Below are 9358 nucleotides of genomic sequence, written 5' to 3'. Positions count from 1 at the left end.
CGACTTTTATAGCGCTTTCTAGCTTTTCACATTCACATTCACACACACACACACACACACACACACACACACACACACACACACACACACACACACACACACACACACACACACACACACACACACACACACACACACACACACACACACACACACACACACACACACACACACACACACACACACACACACACACACACACACACACACACACACACACACACACACACACACACACACACACACACACACACACACACACACACACACACACACACACACACACACACACACACACACACACACACACAGATGGCAGCAGCTGCCATGCTACAGCGCTGGCTGAACCATCCAGTGGACGACCACCCTACCAGCTTGGCCACAGCCGCCACCTAAACAGTTAAACCAATCACTACAAACTATGAGTAGTTCATTCATTGACTTATTGTTACAGCTCTACTCTTCCACAGAGCATGATAGATTAGACTGAGACAGTTTAAAGTAAATGATGAAAGTGAAAATGAAAAAACTGATATAGGAGAGCATTAGTGGAAGTTATCAAATAAAATGTTGAGATGCTAACTTTGTGTGCGTCACTGACGGTACATCATTTTCTATAGCATTTCCTTCAAAACAGATCTTAAAAGTGGATCATATTTAAGACATCTTTTTATATGAACAACCACACTCACAGCAAACATTTTTTTCAGAAGATATTTTACTTCAGCACAATTCAACATGTGTAAAAACAAAAAGTCAATTGACTGTCCTATACAGCTGTGTGTCTGGAATAGAACAACAGGATGCACACTATACACACACAGACACTATACAAAGTACGCTGCCAAGGCGGCCATTTTGTCTTTAGGTTTCTTGGGGTTCCCCCGGCGCCCCCTGCCTCGGCCCCGCCCCCCCCTCCTGGCCCCTCCCCCCCTGTATCTCATGGTGGCGTGTTTGAGCTCCACCAGGTCCTGGAAGACTGGGTCACAGAACACACAGCCAGTGTGCTGGGTCTCTCCTGCAGGCAGCGGGCTGCGGCTCTTATTGAAGTCTACTGCCACTAGGGAGGCCTCGCACGCATCACAGCTGTCCTGAGCCACCTGAAGGGGACAGACCAAGAGCCTTAGAATGGAGAAAATACCTTCAGGAGAATACATGCAAAGATGGGAGACTAATAGAGTTTAATAATAGTTATTATTCATTTTATTAATAGGCGCCTTTCAGAGCAGCCAAGGTCACCTTACAGGGAAGAGTTAAGAAAGAACAACAATAATAAAAGAACAAGACAAATGTACACAAGTGGGATGAAGTAGGTGATAACAGCTGAGTATGACAGTTTACAAAGATGTGTTCTGTCCAAGTAGCTTTGGATAATATAACTGAGTAACTCAAACAGTAGGAGATGCTATGCACATCATCAAACAGCCTTCATTGATAATGTGTTAATCAAGAGGATGGCTCACTCCAGCTGACTCAATGGGACAAAAAGACTGCTTGATTCACCACTTCAACTCATGCACTGAGTAACATCAAATCATCTGGTTATTTGGTATAACCAGATTAGCTGTTGTTGACGGTGTTTTGAAAAAAGAGATTGCTCATATGTTTAGGCAGAATGGATGCCCAGACTCCTGGATAGTTTAAATCACTATGTACGTTGACAGTTTTGGGCCTATTTAGACATAAATCAGAATATGTTGACACAAGCTGTGAGAGCGTTTTCCTTACCTGTACTCTGTGTGCATGTTCAAAGAAGTGAACCACCACGTTGCATTTGTTACAGGCCATTCTCCATTTAGGTCCAGAGGTTAAATCCAGCACCAGAACCCCCCCTTCACACTCCACACACTGCCCAATGCCAAGGGAGTTGAGGGAGTGCTGGCAGGACGGGTGGGTGCATTCATTGCATCCCATGCCTGGGAGAAGCAGGATTGTGGGGGGGGGGGGGGGGGGGGGGGGGGGTGAAGAAACAGAGACAGAAGGTTAGAAGAGACTGTCAGAATTGTAAATGTGCACTGCGCTTCTCATAGTGTGTGGCTGCAGTGTGTGAGTATTCAGCACATGATTAACATGATAGCAGCTCAGAAGATGGAGAGAGAGAGAGAGATACAGATACAGAAGAAGAATAGAAAAAGAAAGATGACGAGAGAAAACTATCACTGAAAAAAGGACTAGAATCCTACAGACTGGGCTCATTTTGACCCTGGAGGTAAACCTGTAGTCATATCTCACAGGTTCTTTACTCTATCTTTACAATTCTTCTTGACTTTGTCAATCAATGTGTCCCCAATGACCTCCTATCATTGTTTTCATATAAAACAAAAGAAAGGCTTGAAATATTTCAACATGGTGATACGTTGCAGATACAGTTGTGTTCAAAATAATAGCAGTGTGTTTAAAAAAGTGAGGCAAGATCAAAATCCTTATCATAGATTTTATTTCCAAACATGCAAATGCATTGGGGACATTGCACATTCAATTCCAACTCCAAATATGAAGAAACTTGTCAAATGTTTCTTCATCTTTACAGAAAATGAAGAAAAAGGAATATTAGAATGTTCAAAAAAATAGCAGTGTCTGCATTTTTCTTTACAACTCAAACATTTACTGTATCAACTGAAAAACGCATGAAGCTTTAGCTTTCCTATGAATCACTGGACTAATATTTAGTTGTATAACCTCTGTTTCTGAGAACTGCTTCACATCTGTGTTGCAGTGAGTCGACCAACTTATGGCACCTGTGAACAGGTGTTTCAGCCCAGGATGATTGGACTACATTCCACAATTCCTCTGCATTTCTTGGTTTTGCCTCAGAAACAGCATTTTTGATGTCACCACATAGGTTTTCTATTGGATTAAGGTCCAGGGATTGGGCTGGCCACTCCATAACGTTAATCTTGTCGGTCTGGAACCAAGATCTTGTTCGCTTACTGGTGTGTTTGGGGTCGTTGACTTGTTGGAACACCCATTTCAAGGACATTTCCTCTTCAGCATAAGGCAACATGACCTCTTCAAGTATTCTAATGTATCCAAACTGATCCATGATCCATGGTATGCGATAAATAGACCCGACACCATAGTATGAGAAACATCCCCATAATATGATGCTTGGGCCACCATGCTTCACTGTCTTCAAAGTGTACTGTGGCTTGAATTCAGTGTTTGGGGGTCGTCTGACAAACTGTCTGCGGCCCCTATTCAAGCCACAGTACACTTTGAAGACAGTGAAGCATGGTGGCACAGACATCATATTATGGGGATGTTTCTCATACTATGGTGTCGGATCTATTTATCGCATACCATGGATCATGGATCAGTTTGGATACATTAGAATACTTGAAGAGGTCATGTTGCCTTATGCTGAAGAGGAAATGCCCTTGAAATGGGTGTTCCAACAAGTCAACGACCCCAAACACACCAGTAAGCGAACAATCTTGGTTCCAGACCGACAAGATTAACGTTATGGAGTGGCCAGCCCAATCCCTGGACCTTAATCCAATAGAAAACCTATGTGGTGACATCAAAAATGCTGTTTCTGAGGCAAAACCAAGAAATGCAGAGGAATAGTAGTTCAGTGATTCATAGGAAAGCTAAATCTTCATGCATTTTTCAGTTGATGCTGTGTTGTATGTTTGAGTTGTAAAGAAAAATCCAGACACTGCTATTTTTTTGAACAGTCTAATATTCCTTTTTCTTCACTTTCTGTAAAGATGAAGAAACATTTGACAAAAGTTTCTTCATATTTGGAGTTGGAATTGAATGTGCAATGTCCCCAATGCATTTGCGTGTTTGGAGATAAAAGATATGATACGGATTTTGATCTTTACTCAATTTTTTAAACACACTGCTATTATTTTGAACACAACTGTATGTTTAGCACCATGTGTATTTGAGTATGTAAGCATGTTCTGTGGGATTGCTTTGTCCTCACCAAAACAATGATAGCTTTCTCTTTTACACACATACAACAAAAAGGCAAAAGGTAAGTTAAAATGACCCTAAAAGATTTTGATAAAAGGAAAAAATAATAATTCTAATATATTTATTTTATTATTTGCTGTCAATAGTCTGTTTCTGATCAGTCAAGATTCATGATGGTTTATTTGTCATATGCACATTAACAATTACAGCAGCAGTCATCAGCAATGCATTTCTAAAGTCCCAGGCTCCTCTCAACAATGTGATATAGAAATAAAACACAAGTGAAGAGAGCAACACCTGAGACACAAATAAACACAACAGTAGAGCAAGGACACAGTGCAGATAGCAGTAGAGATAAGGTGAGACATAGAAATATAAAGTAGAGTGTAAAATAAAGTCTAATTAACTGTAGATGAAATAGAATACTGTACATGGAAATAAAAATAATAATAACTGTCTGCCACCATGTATGTACAACCAGAAGCCTTTCCGGAGGTGTATCCAGTTTAGGCCTACCTTTCTTCATGTCCCTGAAGGGTGGGTTGCTGAAGCAGTATGGGCAGAGGGAGTAGCTCTTGCCCCGGGCCCCAGACGTCCACAGCACCAGCTCAAAGTCGTCCAGGGGACAGCGCAGCTCCTTGTACAGCTTGATGACTCCGTTGGGGGGCAGGCTGTATGTCTCGTCACAGTGGGAGCAGTGGAGCCGGCTGGGCTTGGCCTAGTGATACACACATGGTAAAATGGTAAATGGATTTGATTTATATAACGCTTTTTAGCCGATTTTCTCAGCCCCAAAGCGCTTTACATTTCTTACCACATTCACACAAACACTCATACACCGATGGCAGTAGCTGCCATGCAAGGCGCCCTCTGAACCATCGGGTGCAATGTGGGGTTCAATATCTTGCCCAGGGACACTTGGACATGTGGCGGGTAGGTGGGGGATCGAACCTCCGACCCTGCACTCCAGAGGCGACCTCCCTACCCACTCACCACTGCCGCCCTATGATGATGGATCACATGTTTTTTTTTATTTGTATTACATAACAATCACTCTTAACGTTGTGGCTGACCCAGGATCAGTAGCTGCGCGCAGCCAAACATAGCAGCACGTTAGCCCGTGCCATGTTTTAAAGTTTTAAACTGCCAACGGCCACGTCTGTGTCGGGGGCATAGATAGTATATTAATCAACTGCCGCGGGTGACAGTTGATGTCGAAGCAACAGGAGGAGAAACATTGTCCGCTCTGTTCAGGCGAGGACACAAACATCTGCAGTTTTCAGAGGTGTGTGTGAGTAGACATCAACATACCGTCGGCTTCCTGGCACACATGAACAGTCCCCTAGGACGTGGTCGCGCGTACAAACGCACCCACGCACGCATGCACACACACACAGCGGACTGTATTCAAGTTGTATTCAAGAATGCACAACCTATAGATTCACCAAATAAATGCCATTATATAGCCTATCCTATATTTGCCCAAAGACATAGTAAAGAGACAGAGCAATTGAATTATGGTTTGGTAGGTAGGCATATATTTTAGTTTGATTTAAATTTATTTTCGGTATTAAAACCATCATTTGGATTTTCAATTAATAAAAATACTAATTTTAAATGTACATATCCACCTTCTGTCATTTATCTTTCCGTTCATACAACAATATACAGAGAAAATTCGAATTTTTCTGGCAAATTTCTAATGGTAAAATTAATCGTGATTAATCCACAGAATCCTGTGATTAATCTGATTAAAAATTGTAATCGTTTGTAATCGTTTGACAGCCCTAATATATACATATGCTGATATTTTAATGTTTCACTTATTAATATAGCATTTTTTCTTTTGTGTATGGTGTGTTGGCTTTATTGCTACACCTGTTTTTAATTTGTATGTGTACTAATTTTATTGTAAAATAATTGAGTACCTTGAAAAGCGCTATATCAAGTAAGTGCGTCACTCTTATTATTGTCATAATTGATTGGATTTATATAGCGCTTTATTTCTCTGTGACTCAAAGCGCTTTACAGTGTTTCAGGTTCAATTTGTTCACACACAGTCATACCGGTGGTGGTAAACTACCATAGTAGCCACAGCTGCCCTGGGGCAGACTGACGGAAGCGTGGCTGCCATTCAGCGCCAACAGCCCCTCCGACCACCACCTCAAACATACAGCAGTCATACACATTCACACCAGGCAAGGTGGGTGAAGTGTCTTGCCCAAGGACACAACAACTATGACACAGGTGGCCGGGCGGGGATCGAACCGCCAACCCTTGGATCGTTGGCCAACCCGCTTAACTACCTGAGCCACAGTCGCCCCCGTTATTACTGTGTCAGGGTCACAGCATGGGAACTCTACACACTGGGCAGTTGAAAGGACAAAAGATTGAGTCCAGAGAGCAGTATGAGTACTGGGGCCATATACAGTATATACAGGTCCTTCTCATATAATTAGCATATTGTGATAAAGTTGATTATTTTCCATAATGTAATGATAATAATTGAACTTTCATATATTTTAGATTCATTGCACACCAAATGAAATATTTCAGGTCTTTTGTTGTTTTAATACTGATGATTTTGGCATACAGCTCATGAAAACCCCAAATTCCTATCTCAAAGAATTAGCATATCATGAAAAGGTACTCTAAACGAGCTCTTAACCTAATCATCTGAATCAACTAATTAACTCTAAACACCTGCAAAAGATTCCTGAGGCTTTTAAAAACTCCCAGCCTGGTTCATTACTCAAAACCACAATCATGGGTAAGACTGCCGACCTGACTGCTGTTCAGAAGGCCATCATTGACACCCTCAAGCAAGAGGGTAAGACACAGAAAGAAATTTCTGAGCGAATAGGCTGTTCCCAGAGTGCTGTATCAAGGCACCTCAGTGGGAAGTCTGTGGGAAGGAAAAAGTGTGGCAGAAAACGCTGCACAACCAGAAGAGGTGACCGGACCCTGAGGAGGATTGTGGAGAAGGGCCGATTCCAGACCTTGGGGGACCTGCGGAAGCAGTGAACTGAGTCTGGAGTAGAAACATCCAGAGCCACCGTGCACAGGCGTGTGCAGGAAATGGGCTACAGGTGCCGCATTCCCCAGGTCAAGCCACTTTTGAACCAGAAACGGCGGCAGAAGCGCCTGACCTGGGCTACAGAGAAGCAGCACTGGACTGTTGCTCAGTGGTCCAAAGTACTTTTTTCGGATGAAAGCAAATTTTGCATGTCATTCGGAAATCAAGGTGCCAGAGTCTGGAGGAAGACTGGGGAGAAGGAAATGCCAAAATGCCTGAAGTCCAGTGTCAAGTACCCACAGTCAGCAGGGCTGCTTTTACCTGCCACTAGGCCCTGGGGCTGAGAGGTTTTGTAGGCCCCCCCGGGCGGCGGTCTTACAATACAGATGCGTTAAAGCCATGTTAGTCTACACCAAAATATCTCTATTGATGAAATACAAAATCACTTAAGGTAACATGTACTTAAACCCCCTCCTGGTCTAGTGACTTTTAATAACCAAACACACATGGTTGGTTACTGTGTTTTTCCAAGTTATTGAAGAGACAGCGGTGGGGACCCAGGACCTTCTAGGGGGGTCCGGGGGCATGCCCCCCCGGAAGAAAAATTTGAACCTTTTAAAGTAAAATGCATCAATCTGGTGCACTTTGAGAAGAAAACTAAGGCTAAATCAACTGTGTCCTATGTGAGCTATTTTCTGAAATCATTTGGAGACAGACATACCAAAAAGCAGAAACAAAAATATACAGGTTTAAAAAATCCAGTCAGTCAGCATTCCAACTTTTTTTTTATAATCCCTTATCCCAAAGCTACTTCTCTCTTTGAATTCTTTGTTTTGTTTTTAATGGCTCATCTCAATATAGGCCCTTGATCTGCGTTGCCCCGAACAATGTTATTTAAACAAAAATAACAAAAATGTACTGGTGAATGATAGGCCCCTTGATCTTCGTAGGCCAAAAATAATGTGATTTTTTTTCCTTTTTCTTTACTGGTTCATGATGGGCCCCTGATCTCTCTACGCCCCCATAAGATCAGGGGCCTATCATGAGCCAGTCAATAATTTATTTAAATGACAATGTGCGGGGCCTTCTTAGATCAGGGGCCTATATTGAGACAGTAAAAAAAAAAAAAAAAAAAAAAAAAAAAAAATTTTTAGAGGCCCCTGATCCTTGTAGGCCCTGGGGCTTCAGCCCAGGTAAGCCCGTGCATTAAGGCGGCCCTGACAGTCAGTGATGGTCTGGGGTGCCATGTCAGCTGCTGGTGTTGGTCCACTGTGTTTTATCAAAGGCAGGGTCAATGCAGCTAGCTATCAGGAGATTTTGGAGCACTTCATGCTTCCATCTGCTGAAAAGCTTTATGGAGATGAAGATTACATTTTTCAACAAGACCTGGCACCTGCTCACAGTGCCAAAACCACTGGTAAATGGTTTACTGACCATGGTATTACTGTGCTCAATTGGCCTGCCAACTCTCCTGACCTGAACCCCATAGAGAATCTGTGGGATATTGTGAAGAGGAAGTTGAGAGACACCAGACCCAACACTGTGGATGAGCTTAAGGCCGCTATCGAAGCATCCTGGGCCTCCATAACACCTCAGCAGTGCCACAGGATGATTGCCTCCATGCCACGCCGCATTGAAGCAGTCATTTCTGCGAAAGGATTCCCGACCAAGTATTGAGTGCATAACTGAACATAATTATTTGAAGGTTGACTTTTTTGTATTAAAACACTTTTCTTTTATTGGTCGGATGAAATATGCAAATTTTTTGAGATCGGGATTTTTGTTTTTTCTTTACTTTTTTTGCCAAAATCATCAATATTAAAACAATAAAAGGCTTGAACTACTTCAGTTGTGTGTAATGAATCTAAAATATATGAAAGTCTAATGTTTATCAGTACATTACAGAAAATATTGAACTTTATCACAATATGCTAATTATATGAGAAGGACCTGTATATATTATCATATTTAATGGCAAATATGTCAAATGGAGGAAAATGCTCGCTCAGAACTAAACTATTTTAATTGCATTCAAATAGACAAAAAGATCTGAAGCCTTATGATTTATGCATTAATTTAGAAGTGCTTTTGACGTCAGGTGGTAATGTTTTTTTCCATTTCCATTTGAAGCTCAGTTCTGACTTTGAAGGCCAGACCTCAACAGCTTGAGGCTGCAGTATGGAACTTTGGGTGCGTCAGAGAAGTTAACTTCATTTTGGTACGGATTCTAAACTGGGTCTGCTGTGAAGAGGACAGGGGCCGGTTTCCCAAAGCCTTCGTAGAGCCTTCTTAACGCTACGTCATTCGTAACCCCTACGTAGAGTTCCTACTTAACATTTCGCCTGTTTCCCGAAACGTTCTTTGCTACGAATCTCTTTCGTACGTCCTACGTTGGTAAGGTTGGTCTGGAGCGCCCGCAGA

The 9358-nt window shown here is 42.3% G+C and overlaps 1 protein-coding gene across 1 annotated transcript in view; it reads right to left on the bottom strand.

Annotated features, from left to right (window-relative positions):
* Positions 1–827: 827 nt before the first annotated feature.
* top3b (DNA topoisomerase III beta) overlaps positions 828–9358 on the bottom strand; it is a gene marked incomplete at its 3' end in the record, with an annotated part of 35943 nt that continues 27412 nt past the window's right edge. The window contains exons 16-18 of the mRNA XM_080046276.1: positions 4438–4639; positions 1729–1916; positions 828–1100 (exon numbers count right to left, since the gene is read on the bottom strand). Of these exons, the coding sequence (XP_079902402.1) occupies positions 828–1100; positions 1729–1916; positions 4438–4639 (663 nt within the window). The remainder of the gene's footprint in view (positions 1101–1728; positions 1917–4437; positions 4640–9358) is intronic.

The sequence above is a fragment of the Ammodytes marinus genome (assembly GCF_949987685.1).
Source record: "Ammodytes marinus genome assembly, chromosome: 2".
NCBI lineage: Eukaryota > Metazoa > Chordata > Actinopteri > Uranoscopiformes > Ammodytidae > Ammodytes > Ammodytes marinus.
Note: the sequence above shows the minus strand (reverse complement) of the source record. Positions and strands in the feature narration are given on the sequence as shown.